Below are 15,616 nucleotides of genomic sequence, written 5' to 3' on the forward strand. Positions count from 1 at the left end.
ATTGGGCCAGCCACACATATCTGATGGTGGTGAGGTTCTGCACAGGGCTGTTGGCAGTGCAAGGATCCACACATTTGTGAAGCTGATTGTTAGGTCTCAAACCTGGGACACATGGGTAAACCTGACCACCAAGTTCTCCCAGCAACCCTCATGCTCTGTCCCCTACCCTAAACCTCTGCAGTCCAGGGGCTGGGCTGTCCTTCCCCCAGCTGCCCTTTCCTGTATAATCCAGCCATTTTGGTTACTCACCCTTTTTATCTACCCTCTCTCCTCCTGGCTCCACCCACCCCCCAAGCCCCATCTCCTTACATGGCCTGGCTCAGGACCATGTTCACTTCAGACTCTCCCAAATGTCCCTGCCTCTGGCTAGGCTCTCCCTCATATCTACAATAAACTTTCTCCTCCACCATACCGAGGAGCGGTCATGTCCTTCCTTTCTGATTTCTTTTTTTTTTTTTTTCATTCACTGGTAAAGCCCACCCTCTTCCAAAGGTCTAATGAGGGTATGTGCTGAGTCTGCCCAGGGAGCAGAAGGCAGCTAAGTGGTCTCCTGTCCTCACAGTCATGGTCATAGGAGAGGACATTGAAAGTTTAGCCGGAATTACTGAAAGGCCCTTATCCTCAACTGTCAGTCAGTCTGGATAAGTGGAAAGGGAAGCTAGGCGTGGACATAGGCCGTTCTGTTGTTGGTGCCCTAACTGTTGGCTTAGCAGTTAACTCAGTAGACTCCCTGACTCTATGTTCCGTGTGTTCGTTAAAGCAGACCTCTCTTCAAACCCTTCTGTGTGTAGAGCAGACACGATAAGCACTGTGGTATGGACTCACATTCACATCTAAATTCTCAAACACAAAGATAAGTGAAAAACACTCGCTTCACCAACTCATCGCAGAGGGCTAGCCCAGAGGGCTGCTGCCTTTCAGAAGTCACGTTTCCAGAGTTGTGTTTCTATGGCTTTTGTTAAGGAGACGTGTTCACCAGGTACTAATTGTAGATGTTACTCAGTGACTCCGAAATATGTGATAATGACCTTAGCCTCCAGGAGCTCCAATTAATAACCACACCAAAGAGGGTAGGGGCCTGCTGTCAAGATGTGTCATGTAAGCTGGGCAGTGGTGGCGCATGCCTTTAATCCCAGCACTCCGGAGGCAGAGCCAGGTGGATCTGTGTGAGTTCAAGGCCAGCCTGGGCTACAGAGCAAGTTCCAGGAAAGGCCAAAGCTACACAGAGAAACCCTGTCTCGAAATACCAAAAAAGAAAAAAAAGAAAAAAAAAAAAGATGTGTCGTGTAACCACCGAGAACCACCAGGCTTCAGAGAAAAGTGGAAGATAGGTAGTGACCAACATAAGTAGAACTAATTGCATCTAACCTGGAGCTATGATGGTGAGTCTAGTCAGTGAACACCTTTGCCAGCAGGGGAAGTCTCCACACAGGCCATTCAACACAGGCTGCTCAAGGATGCTATATTCAAGACACTGGGCTAAATGGTTTTGTTTTGAAGACAAGATCTTACATGACTCAGACCAGCCTCCAACTCTATAGCCAAGGATAACCTGATCTCCTGTCTCCATCTCCCAAGTGCTAGCACACATTACTACTCTCAGCTCAGTGTAAGCTGATCACACTCTGGTCCACTGGGCGCTCAAACCCAGGACCTTCTATGTGTAGAGCAGATACGATAAGCATCGCGGTATGGAACCGCATTCATATCTAAATTCTGAAACACAAAGATAAATGGAAAAACACGTATGTGCTCCAGACCAGACCCTAACATGTCACAGCCAACAAGCCTATAACTCGGGCGGCTTGTTCTAGTGCGGTGCCAGAATCCACTCCTCAGGCTGTGTGTCTGCTGCTCTGTCTGCAGGGTACATGTGCTGTCCCTTTGTTCTGGACAAGGATGGAGTCAGTGCGGCTGTCATCAGTGCAGAGCTGGCGAGCTTTCTAGCGACCAAGAATTTGTCTTTGTCTCAGCAGCTAAAGGCCATCTATGTGGAGTAAGTGTCTACGGCAGCGGTTCTCAACCTGCCTCATGCTGCGACCCTTTAATGCACTCCCTCATGTTGTGGTGACCCCCAGCCACAAAATTATTTCATTGCTGCTTCTTAACTGTAATTTTGCTACTGTGATGAATCAAAATGTGAATATCTGATATACAGGATATCTGATAGGCGACCCCCAAAGGGGTCATGACCCACAGGTGAGAACCACTGGTCTAGGACATTTGAAGGAATGTTGGCCATATTTCAAGTGCTCTTATTTTGGTGACGGTGTTCTGTTTCTTATGAAAACCAAGGTCACCTTTTCCATTTGCTGTGTCCCCACAATTAGTAATGGCCATTTGCGGTTGCGTGGATTCTAACGCATGAGGACGCGGCACAAACGGCTTGACTGAAGAGTGTGACTTTAAGTAGTCAGTGTCATAAAAAGATTAAACGCCTCGATATGGGGATCAGTCTTTGTAGCACGCACTGAACTGTGCCGGTGTGGTGTGGAAGGTGAACAGGCGGCAGGAACGGAAACCCTGCAGCACGGCGGTGTTCTGGAAAGCCGTAACTTACCGAAGCAGGCTGATCTAGGGTAGATGACTGATTCATATTCTCACTGTGTGTGCGTGTTGTTCAGGAAACAGCCTCAGCCTTCCTTCCTCGGGCAGTGACCATTATTGACACTGTTCTGCCTCAGCCTGGAGTTTGACAAGTAAGCATGGCTGCCTGGCCATCAAGCCCCAAAGATCTGCCTGTCTCTGTCGCCTGAGTGCTGGGACCACAAGCATGTACCTCCATGTCCATCTTTTTTTTTTTTTTTTAATTTGGGTTCTGGGGATTGATTAATCAGATCCTCAGCCTTGGAAGGCAAGAATTTCACTGATTGAGCTGTCTCTTCTACCCTGGACCTCTTTTTCGTTTTCTTTTTAAATTCACTTTGATTTCATGTGTGTGGGTATTTTGACTACATGTGTCCGTGCACCATGTGTGTGCCCGGTACCCAGACAGGCCAGAAGAGGCCATCGAATCCCCCTGAAACTGGTGTTGCAGATGGGTATGAACTGCCATGAGGGTGCCGAGAATTGAACCTGGGTCCTCTGGAAGAGCAGCATATGCTCTTAATCACTGAACTATCTTTCCAGCCCCTTTTTCTTTTCTTTTCTTTTCTCTTCTTTTCTTTTTAAATATTCATTCATTCATTCATTCATTCATTCATTCATTGTGTATGTATGTATACATGTGGGTGGGTGAACACATGCTACCAAAGACATATAGAGGTCAGAGGACAACTGAGAGGGATTGTTTCTCTCCTACCATGTAGGTTCTGAGGATCAACTCTGGTCATCAGGCTTGGCAGCAAGTGCCCTTACCCACTGAACCATCTTGCCAGAACCAACATCTTTTTTAATGTTAGATTATTCTTTTGAAGTTGGTTAAGGCTACCTGTTTCAATTATTTTAGAATGTGCTAGCTGGTACATATCTTGCATACAGTCTACAGAATTTTTGTGGCTCATTTTGCTTAAATTTATGGGGGATTTTTCTTTTCTTATAGGTATGGCTATCATATTACCAAAGCTTCATATTTTATCTGCCATGATCAAGACACCATTCAAAAATTATTTGGAAACCTAAGAAACTATGATGGGAAGAGTAATTATCCCAAAACATGTGGCAGATTTGAAATCTCTGCTGTCAGGGACCTTACAACCGGCTATGATGACAGTCAACCTGATAAGAAAGCTGTAAGTCATGTTTACTTGGGTCAACGAAATTATTTTGTGTTTACTGTTTCTACAATTTGAATAGATTCATTTAGTCACATGGTTGGTTGAAGCTGACTTGGGGCACTTAAGTGTTACTGTAATAAAATAACCTGGAAAATTAGAGCTGGTGGTATGTAGCTCAAGGGTAGACTGCTTACCTAGCATGGGTTAGACCCCTAGCATTGAAAAACAGAATAAATAAATGAAATAAGCTATGTGGCAAAACTAGGAATCATGGGCGAGAATGCAAGTGACCTCACAAGTCATTTGGTGATAAATGACATCCAGAGCCATCCTTTCACATGCAAGAAAATTGTGACTCAGAAGGGCACGAACTGGTGAGGGTCCAGGTGGAGTTAACCTTTTGACTCTGGACCCTGCTTTTCCTCTCCATCAGCACATGTCACTCTCGAGAGTATCTGAGTCACACAGAGGGTGTGTGACTAACTGGTACTAGCTGGGTATGATGACACACACCAGTAAAACTTTAAATCTCTACACTTGGGGGATCAAGGCAGGAACATCAGAAGTCTGAGTCTGAGGCCAACCTGGGCTATGTCATGATATCCTGTCACAAGCAAACAGTGCTGAAGGCCACCCTGGAGTTCTTCATTGAATAGGTCTGAGATAAGGCCAAAGAATTTGCACATCTAATAAGATTCAAGGTGACTAGATGCTGGTCAACTCTGAGAGAGCCTCTTGTTTTCTGAGGAGTCTGGCCTTGTTCTCTGACTGCATGTGGCCTATTCACTGTTGACTGCATGTGGCCTGTTCACTGTTGACTGTGTGTGGCCTGTTCACTGTTGACTGCGTGTGGCCTGTTCATTGTTGACTGCATGTGGCCTGTTTGTTCACTGTTGACTGCATGTGGCCTGTTCACTGTTGACTGCGTGTGGCCTGTTTGTTCACTGTTGACTGCGCGTGGCCTGTTCACTGTTGACTGCGTGTGGCCTGTTCACTGTTGACTGCGTGTGGCCTGTTCACTGTTGACTGCATGTGGCCTGTTCACTGTTGACTGCACGTGGCCTGTTCACTGTAAAGCTTATGTTTGCATTAGGATCTCTCTTAGAACCAGAGGTAGCAGAGGTGTAGGGCTGGCTGTGTCCAGTTTAGGAGAAGAGCAGGAATAGCCCAATGAGCCATTAGATGTCTTCCTTGATATTTACCTTTTTGTGTTTTGTTTTAAAATTTTCATATGAACACAATATATTCTTTTTAAAGATTTATTTATTATGTATACAGTGTTCTGCCTGCATATGTCCCTGCAGGCCAGAAGAGGGCACCAGATCTCATTACAGATGGTTGTGAGCCACCATGTGGTTACTGGGAATTGAACTCAGGACCTCTGGGGGAGCAGTCAGTGCTCTTAACCGCTGAGCCATCCCCCCAGCTCCCGAACACAATATATTTATAAGAGATAAATTACATTAAAATGATTATGGTGAAGTATGACACCTTACGGCCATACTGAGACAACCAACCAACTTTCTTCTCAATGGTTTCTCCTGATGTTGGCCATAGAACTTTTCTCTCTCTCTCGTGGAGATAAAGAATCCATGCATATACTTCCTACATTCAGTAGCCCCCACCTGTCCTCATGAATCACATCCGAGCCTTGACTACAAGCCTGAACTATCGGCCAAGCATTTATAATTCATGTTCAGCCTCTGAGTCGGTTATTGGGGACTGGGCGGTCCCAGGACAGGAAACGTCCATTTACATTGCTCCATTATTGTTCAGTGTCCAGGCACTGTGCTCGGCATCTGCTCTTCTATTTAGTGAAGAGTGGAGTCTATGTGTGATGCCTTCGAGGAAATTAACACCATACTCCCTCATCATTTCTTTGCAACTGAGTTTGTTCGCTCAATGAGAAAATCTCTCTCTCAACTCAGTTTTCAATTTCAGTGTGTTGGTTAGCGTTTCTCTTTGTTCAGTGTTGTGGTTACTTATTAGATGTGTCAGACTTTTTGGTACTTGCAACCAAATACCTGAGAGAAGCAGTCTAAATGACGAAAGGTTTATTGGGACACATTGTTTTGGTCAATGGTCATGTGGCTCCACTGCTCTTAAGCCCAGTGGCTGTGTAGAAATCTTGACAGAGGGGCATGGTAGAAGGGACCATGTTCACTTTACTCCTTACGGACAGGAAGCAAGAAGAATACAGCAAGGGGCCAGGCTCAAGTTGTACCTTCAAAGACAGGCTCCCAGAGATCCCCTTCCTCCAAGTAGTCCCCACCTTCCACAGTTCCACGCCTTCTCAGGGCTCCACTAAAAGTCTGCATTATCAATGCACTAAACCATTGATTAGGTCAGAGTCCTTATGATCTAACTTTATCTGGAAATGCCCTCGCAGACATACCCAGAGTGTGCTGTAGTTTTCCTAGTCACGGCTCAGTCTAATCAAGTCAGCCGTCACGGTGGGTCTCTCGGTCTGTGGCATCATTTTCTTCAGGTGTCAGTTTTCTTGGCGATGTGTCCAGGAAGGGAGGTGGTTGTCTGTTTTCTTGAAGAGTTCCTAGGTAGATGCTGGCTCTCCAGGACGGATACCCTTCCCTCTTTGTTTCTTCTTGTCCCGCTCTACTCCTTTTTCGAGGGGTTTTTCTCAACTTCTAACTTTTAGCGTTCCTGTTGACTATTCATTTCAAGTCTTATTCTAATTTTTTTTTCCAGAATGACATCCTATTATTGTTTTTGTATACTGTACCTTCCTAAAGATTCTTTTTAAAAACTAAGAGTATTTTTTCCATCCCTATATCCTTTACTGCCCCTGACTTTGGTTTTTGTTGTTTATTTTTTGTTTTTCCTATTTGTTTGGACTTGTTACTTACCCACTGTCTTTCCCTAGGGGTCCCTCAGCATCCTTTGCATACTTAACTTCTTATAAGTCCTGTGTGTGCATGACAAATGACCTAATGCACTTCCAGGGATCTTAAGTAGCAAAACAGCTATTCTAAGATTGACCTTCATTTTGGAGCTACTGGGCTGGTTCAGAGCCTAACTCTAACTGGTTTCCTAAGGGGCATAAATTGGCTTGTCAAGGCCCTAGAGGTGTGGCTAGGGGCAGGTCTGGGATGTCTCAGTGTGTCCCATCATATCGTACACTCCATGGTACCTGGTAATCCTAGTTTCTGAGCCTTTTTAGTTCAAACTCCAGGGACTTTAGGCATTCCTTGCAGGCAGAGAAGAGCTGGAGCCCCTGACTCCAGAAGCGAGGAGGGAATGTCTTGGAGCATCTGGTAGTTTCTCTTCAATCCTGTTTCTGTTTCATCCCTGCCTTACCCCAGCCCTTGGCATACCTGGTACCTCTAATTCTCGAGCCCAGTTGGACTTCTGCAGAGCACAGTGTCTCTGTTTCCTGTTTCTGTCTCCCCCTCAGATACTGGGACCCCGTGGTCACATGTTTCATCACACCATTTCTAAATCTTTATCTGTTTCCTGTCTTCCACGATTGAGTGACTGCCTCCTCAAGTGTTTCTTTTCCTCTTTGCCCTTGTGTTTATGCCTGTGAAACATATCTACGGGTAACTTTAGTGATGTTCTGACGTTAACAATTATAAATACATCTGTCAGAGTTTTGTACTAGAAAACAAACAAACAAACAAAAACTCCTTATGAACCCTTTTTTGCCAAAATTTCAGTTTACAACATTGAGGTATGATCTAATTTTCTGTAGTACATTATTAAGCTGAAATTATGTGTTTTAATTTGAACGAAAGCTTGATAATGTCTAATAAATTTATGGAAGTAGAAAGCTAGTCTGTGAAGTTACTTAGTGTTCACACATTACTAGGAATCACATTCTCTGATTTTCCGAGGAAAGTCCTTGTAGCCAATGTACTCATCTGGTATTAATTTTCTTGCTTATTTGGGACAGTATTCACTGGGTCAGAATAGCTTGTTACTGTTAAAGTGTGTGACATGTACAAATTAATCTCTAGGTTCTTCCTACCAGTAAGAGCAGCCAAATGATCACCTTTACCTTTGCTAATGGAGGTGTGGCGACCATGCGGACCAGCGGGACAGAGCCCAAAATCAAGTACTATGCCGAGCTGTGTGCTCCCCCTGGCAACAGGTATGACATGGATAGTAGCTGCTGTGACTCTAATTCCTGAGATGTCCAGGTTCTGATCAAGTGTAAAAATTCTCACGTGTAGCTTAGTTAGAAACTGTGGTGATATCATGTTATCAAAGACTCCTTAAAAATTAAAAAAATAGCTGGCGTGGTGGTGGACGCCTTTAATCCCAGCACTCAGGAGGCAGAGGCAGGCAGATCTCTATAGGTTCAAGGCCAACCTGGTCTACAAAGTGAGTTCCAAGACAGCCAGGGATACACAGAGAAATTCTGTCTTGAAAAACCAAAAAAAAAAAAAAGAAAATAAATTTATAAATTTTTTTAAAGAGGGGTAGGGGCTTAACAGTGATTCTTAAACTTGGCTACACATAATCTGGAGAGTTTTCTAAACCTGATACCTAGGTCTTACCAGTATGTTCTGATTTTTAACTATAATGGAGTATGACCTGGGAGTCAAGGTTTTGTTTTTGTTTTTTGCTTTCTTTTAAGATTTTCTTTTCTTTTTTTTAATTATGTATATGGAGGAAGGGGCAGGCTGTGCACTTGAATGCAGGTACCCTTGAGGGCCAGAAGCATGGAATCCCTGGAGCTGGCGTTACAGACGCCAGATGCCCTGTGTGGGTACCAGAAACTAAATTCTGACCCTCTGCTAGCGTGATACACACTTAAAAAAAATTTTTTTTAATTAAAACACACACACCAAACAAACAAAAAAACCTCTTGAGCTGAAGAGCTAGCTCAGTGGTTAAGAGCACTTGCTGCTCTTCTAGAGAACCGGAGTTTGGATTCCTAACACCCATGTCCATATCAAGCAGCTCACAACTGCCTTTAACACCAGCTCCAGAGGATCTGATGTCCTCTTCTGTCCTCCATGGACACCTACGTACATGTGACAGATAAACACATACACATAAATAAAAAACTTGTAAATAAATCTTCAAAACACACACACACAAAAAAAAAAAAACCCTTCATGAGTCTCCGCAGGTAAGCAGGCTAATATTTTTCAACTCTTCTACCTCTCTGTTTGGGAAAATGACAGTCCTCATCTTACTGATAACAACAAAACTTCCTTTCTCCATTTTTTATTGGTGATTAGTGATGGTTTTAAAAATGATAAGCGGCACTGGTTACTGGCACTGGTTACCTCGTGGTAACAACAAAACCCAGTATCAGAGCTTTATTAGGAGGAGGGAAGGCAGATGTGCAGAGAGACAGAGACAGAGACAGAGACAGAGAGACAGAAAAGAGATGTTGGGGGGGAAGAATAGAGAAGGCAGGAGGGAGGTCTATGTCTGGCTTTTTAAGGAGTAGGTGGGCTTACAGAGCTACGCCAGGCATGCGCTGTTGGCATGACCACGCCATGCGAACATAGTCATCAGCACACACTAATGACATAAGACACAAGACCCCTTACCTAGCTCCTGAACTGCGCATGTGCAGTCATGCAGCTGGAGTAAGGGCAGAGTCCTAACAATTAGTGCCAATCGATTGTCCTCCTTTACTCCTGTGATAAAATTAATTAAAATCCATTCCGCATGTACTCAGTAAATACCTGAGGGTCTGCTCCGGTCTGAGCTGGGTCACAGGGCAGAGAAGGAACCAGATCAAAAATCATGCTTGCTTACCTGGAGATGGTGGACTGGATGCTCCAACCTATGCCTGAGACCTCAGCACACAGTTGAGTTGGGAGTCATTGTATTGTTTTGAACTTGATATCCCTTGGTGCACATCCTTAGCACATGTAAATGCCATAAGCCATAGCTAATTGGTATTTCTTTGACCAGGATGTGGCTGAGGACCAGGACAGTGCCTTTAAAGGAGAATGCAGCCAGTGCTTTGGTAGAAACTCTACATAAAGCCACGGCTGCAGTTTAAGAATGTCTACCAACCACATTTGAAAAGCTTAAAAAGAGACTGATGAGATGAATTCCAGTATTTTATTTCATTTACGTGAAATAGTACATCCCCCAAATACTATCATTACAGCATAGAATCCGTGTAAGAAAAAAGGTAGCGAAATAGCCTCCATTGTCTTTTAAAGGATTTTAAGCTTCCAAATCTACACTAAACATATTCACACAGCATATCTCAAAAAATTCAAATGGTACAGTTTTATGGAACTAAACATAGCTTTAAAATTTGATATTTTGAAAAAAAATTGATATTTTGAGCAAAATTTTAACCTGTAGGCAAACAGAAAGCAGCTCATTTTTTAAAGAATTCTAGGTTGCCAGTATTCCATTCCTAGTGTCCAAGTATCAATGTTTTTATATGGTCAAGTAATGAACTGTTTGCACTATATTGAGGCGGGTTTTCCATGGTTGTCTCTGTGATTTCATCCCCACTTACCATGTTTTGTTGCATGATTCTTCCAAAAGCCCTTTCTCTTTTAATAGCCTGTGAAATGTATGTAATGTTTCAGAGTAGTTTTCCTTATGATAATAGTAATACTATTTACATGTCAGGCTCTGTGCTTTTCACACTATCATGTCACTTTTTAGAATGGACTTCATTTCAGACCTTTATAAATTGAGGGGAGCTTTTAAAAAACTGCCCTTTTGTTAAAATCAGTGACAGGTGGCTCCGATTTATTAAAGGGACATTGGTTCTAGGTTGGCATAATGTCACAGCTCAACAGGACATCAGCCTACTAACGTGCAACAGCAATAAAAATGCAGCTAAGATAAGCTTAAATATTAATAGACTTCATACCATGCATTTCATTTATTAATAGAATCATCTCACTTATGAATTGGTTAGAATCAAAAGGCCTTTCAAGTCTAGGTCCTGCTATTTAAAAAGTATTTTTTTGGAGATGTTTTTTTCCAACTGAAATGATAATTCACTGAGCCCTCGTGTTCTTCACCCAGGCCACAGGTTGGCAAGTGTGTATGGACAGAGAGCAAATGTCTTAGTGTTTGCAGGCCCTGTGATTCTGTTGCAGCTACTCGGCTCTCCTGTTGAAGTGTAGAAACAGCCATGTATGTACCAATGAATGGACGTACTGTGTCCCAATAAAACTTTATTCACAAAAACAGACCATTAGTTCCTGGTTGTTTTCAAACAGTTGCATCAGAGTAGCAGAGCCCGTGGACTGCACAGAAGGGGAGAGTGGTTGGTGGGAGTGAGGTCACGTGACAGTGCACTTGACGGTGGATAGGCAGGCTGGAGTTCTTGGGCATGGGGTGAAGTTGTAGATGTGGATTAAATTCCTCAGGAAAAAAATGTCCTTTTGAATTTTATCCATCCAGGTCACCACCAAGGATAATTGCCTTGATTTAAAGTAAACTATTTGTAAATGGCTGTCACATCTCCGTAATCCTTTCAGAGCAACGCCAAAATTTGAAAAACCAGGGATGGTTTGTAAGACTCGCCTGGGCAACGTGAATTCAGACTTGCCCCAAAGTCCTCAAAATAGCTGTTGTTGTTTTTTCCCCAATTCAGAATTTCATTGAGAAATCGGATTACTTCGGTTGTCATTTATTTTACATTGATTTTTGGCATGGTCAGAGAGACGCCACTGACTTATTATGAGAGACCCTTCAATATCCATTTCCATAAAGTGACCCACTGAATTTAAACTTAGGAAATAAGGATTCCTAACCCAAGTTTACATCACCAGGCAGCATGTCCTTGTTTTTAAAATATAAAATATTATTCAACAGTGTCACACTTGAAGTGTCAAAATGGATCATTTAGGATTAAGATGGGGAATAGTAAGATCAAACTGTATTTTTAATGATTATTACATCACTAAATCCTATGGAGTGGTAAGAGTGCCTCCCTACACACATTAAACATTCAGTTTGGGAACATTAATTCAATAAGTGAAGGAATCAATATATAAATGGGTCTTAGGAACTAAAAGATTTATAAGGAAGTTAGTAATTGGCAAATTCACTGAGTTTGAGTTTTATGCTTCGCTCACTTTTAACTAATTATGACCATATTTGCCTTCCTGAGAGTTATTTTCTTCAAAGCACATTTGTGGAGGACAAAGAGACCAGTGTAATTCACATGCATGTATGAGTCATAATTACTGTATATGTTGTTAATAGGAATAAAAATAACTATAATGATAGCTCTTTTTATTGAGGTCTTTGGGCTGGGCTCTGGATTAATTGCTTTATACAGTATATCTCACTATGTACAATAACACTCTTGAGAAGGTAAAGTCTTTATCCCAATTTTACAGATGAAGAATATGGGTCTTAGAGAGTCCAAGCCACTTGCCCAAGGGTACATAATTGATAGAGCCAGAATTAATGTCTGTAATAAAATCGGTTGCCTCTATTAATATTATTGCCAGTTGCAATATCAAAATGATCTTAACTGATTGCAGGAACTGTCATTTCCTTTCAGATAAACTGCATGTAAGTGTTGCAGGTGGTCAAGAATGAAGTAATAGAAAGTGTGTAAAGGGTTAATTTCCAAACCCAACTGTATCGTAACGCACATTAGACTCTCTAAGATGCTAGAAATCCATTTCACTGGGAGTTAGGCTTATGTATTATTTTCACTCATGGACCTGGTGTATACAAATAAGTGCTTCCTACATGCTTGAAAAATGGGCTTTCTTTCTTTTTTTTAATTTTAATTTTTTTTTAATGATTTATTTACTATGTATACAGTGTTCTGGCATGTATGCCTGCACACCAGAAGAGGGCACCAGATCTCATTGTAGATGGTTGTAAGCCACCATGTGGTTGCTAGAAATTGAACTCACAACCTCTGGAAGAACAGCCAGTGCTCTTAACCTCTAAGCCATCTTGCCAACCTGAAAAACTTGGCTTTCTTAAAGGAATCAGTTCCCCTAGATTTTTGTTTATCTTTTAGCAGTATTTTTTGTTTGGTTGGTTTGTTGTTTTGTTTTGGTGGTGGTGATAGAGCAATAAACATTCAACACCATGGCTCCATTTCCTACCTGTTAGAAAGAAAAAGAAAAAGACCACCACCCCAGCTGAAACGACTGCAGGGCAAATTTGACCCTTGATCATGAGGGTGCACTCAGAAGAGCAAGCATAGGGAGACCGAAGTATGACTGTCTTCTCCCCCTAGGCTGGAGTCTGGCTAGTTTTAAAAGAATGGGCACAAAGGAGATAAGGGAAGGGGAAGGGTTATCTGCTTAATTCACTTAGCAGGGAATGCAGTAGGCCTTTGTGTAAACAAGGATTTTGCTGCATAGGGTGGGGCATTTTTGCAGAAAGGTTTTCCAAGAGAGGGGTGTGTGTGTGTGTGTGTGTGTGTGTGTGTGTGTGTGTGTGTGTGTGTGTGTGTGTGTGTGAAGATTTGTCAGCCTGGTCTACAGAGCAAGATCCAGGGCAGGCACCAAAACTACACAGAGAAACCTTGTCTTGAAAGTGAGAGAGAGAGAGAGAGAGAGAGAGAGAGAGAGAGAGAGAGAGAGAGAGAGAGAGAGAGAGAAGAAAGAAAGAAAGAAAGAAAGAAAGAAAGAAAGAAAGAAAGAAAGAAAGAAAGAAAGAAAGAAAGAAAGAAAGAAAGAAAGAAAAGAAAGACGTGTAGTTAATGTTTCTTGCACCATGAAGAGGCTTCTGTCTGGGCTCTTCCTGAGAAGACAACTTGACTTCTGTGACCTGAGGACAAATAGCATCAAGAACAGCTTGCCAGACTGACTGAGGACTTCACAGAGATGTGGTCAGAGTTGAGCAGGATTGAAGCAGGAGGGAAAGAAATCAGGAACGCTTTCTCTGTGTTATTAGATACAGACAGTGGAGATCCCTGGGGATGCCAGGGCTAAATTGTGGTTCTTCAAATTCTTAGCAGAAAAGCAAAGAGTAATTTTGTTTATTGTGAAGGCCTTGGTTTGGAAAACCTTTAGGGAAAAGAATACATATTGCCTCCTGGGACTTTTTTTCCTCCCTAAGTCAACAAATGTGTTCCCACGCAAAAGTTCATGGAGTTCTGTTCTTTTCTGAATTCCACCCTCTCAAAGTTTAGTTTCTGTCTCATGAGGTCCATGAAGGGAGCATTTGAAAATACAGTTTGAAGGGGTTAGAGAGAAGGTTCAGTGACTCTTACAGAGGATCCTAATTCTTTTCCTAACACCAGGGTTGGATAACTCCCAACCACATGTAACTCCAGCTCCGCAGGCAACTGCGTTTACATGTACACTTGCACATAATTAAAAATGAAATCTTTAAAATACGCTTATACGTGTTTTAAGTTTTTAATTTTGCTTTGAAGCTGGGAGTAGTGGCTCATGCTTGCAATCCCTAATCCCAGCAGCAGTCAGGAGGCTGAGGTCGGAGGATTGTTGTGATTTCAAAGATAGTCCGGGATACATAATAAGAGCCTGTCTCAAAACCAAGTCAAGGCTGGGCATGCTAATGCATGCCTTTGGGAGGCAGAAGCAGCTGGGTCTCTGTGAGTCTGAGGCCAGCCTGGTATGCATAGTTACCTAGTGAGACCGTCTCAAAAATATCAAATACGTGTACTTGTCTTGCTTTGGAATAATCCATTAATCTGAATTCCCCTCCCACCTCTTATATTTTTCAGTGATCTGGAGCAGCTGAAAAAGGAGCTAGAAGAGCTAGTTGGCGCCATTGAAGAACATTTTTTCCAGCCACAAAAGTATAACCTGCAGCCAAGAGCAGAATAAAATATTCCAGCATTGGACATGATTACATTTACCTCAATTAAACTGAACTTTTTTTTTTTTTTCTTCTTGGTTTTGGTTTTGGGTTTCTGAGGCAGGGTTTCTCTGTGTAACAGCCCTGGCTGTCCTGGAACTCACTCTGCAGTGAGTCAGTCTGGCCTGGAAAGCTCAGAGATCCGCTTGCCTCTGCCCCCAGAGTGCTGGGATTAACAGCCTGCACCACCATGCCAGGCTGAACTTGATTTTTAAAGCAATATTCTTGAGGACCAAGTGATCTGGATAATCACCACAAGTGTCTGCATATTTTCAACAGCTCTACCTTCCTTGGGTTTTATATTTTTGGCCCAAAAAAGTGAATAAAGAAAACACGACCAAACTCAACAAACCAACATCTCTATGAAAATGTTAAGTCTGGGCATTATCTGAATTTTTTAAATAAAGATTTTTTTTAATTCAAAAAGTAGATTGTAAATAATATGCCTTAATTTTCATACACATGTCTTCTGCATGATTCTTTCTATGTGTAATTGAAATAGGGAGAAAAACAATATAGTTCCTAAGTTCCAGGGTGTTGTGTCTAGGACAGCAGCTTTATAACAATATTTATACCTATGTTTCTGTGTTCCTGAGCCATGGTCACTCATCGGATCCTGAGTAAACTCTCTTACTCCTTGTGAGGTGTAAGCTACTTTGCATTGACACTGTTGGGTGGTTTGAAAGAAAATAGTGGCACTATTAGGAGGTGTGGCTTTGTTGGAGTAGGTGTGGCCTTGTTGGAGGTGTTAGGTGTTAAGTGTGTTGTAGCTAGAGTTTTCCTGCCTGGCCCACAGTCAGGACAAATCTCTCTCACCTGCCAGTCCCACAGCCGCTCAAACCCAACCAAGTAAACACAGAGACTTATATTGGTTACAAACTGTATGGCTGTGGCAGGCTTCTTGCTAACTGTTCTTACAGCTTAAATTAATCCATCTCCATTAATCTATACCTTGCCACATGGCTCGTGGCTTACCGGCATCTTCACATGCTGTTTCTCATCATGGCGGCTGGCAGTGTCTCTCTCACCCAGCTTCCTGTTCTCTCAATTCTCCTCTCTGTTAGTCCTGCCTATACTTCCTGCCTGGCCACTGGCCAATCAGTGATTTATTTATTGACCAATCAGCAACACATTTGACA

At 42.6% G+C, this 15,616-nt stretch overlaps 1 protein-coding gene across 2 annotated transcripts in view; it reads left to right on the plus strand.

The window, feature by feature from the left end:
- Pgm2 (phosphoglucomutase 2) overlaps positions 1-15,120 on the plus strand; it is a 31,365-nt gene extending 16,245 nt beyond the window's left edge. For both annotated transcript variants that reach the window (XM_052734975.1, XM_052734976.1), the window contains exons 11-14: positions 1,867-1,996; positions 3,542-3,731; positions 7,691-7,824; positions 14,344-15,120. In XM_052734975.1, the coding sequence (XP_052590935.1) occupies positions 1,867-1,996; positions 3,542-3,731; positions 7,691-7,824; positions 14,344-14,446 (557 nt within the window). In that variant the 3' untranslated portion in view covers positions 14,447-15,120. The remainder of the gene's footprint in view (positions 1-1,866; positions 1,997-3,541; positions 3,732-7,690; positions 7,825-14,343) is intronic.
- Positions 15,121-15,616: the final 496 nt, after the last annotated feature.

This window comes from Peromyscus californicus, unplaced genomic scaffold (genome assembly GCF_007827085.1).
Source record: "Peromyscus californicus insignis strain IS unplaced genomic scaffold, ASM782708v3 Scaffold_13__1_contigs__length_99412109, whole genome shotgun sequence".
NCBI lineage: Eukaryota > Metazoa > Chordata > Mammalia > Rodentia > Cricetidae > Peromyscus > Peromyscus californicus.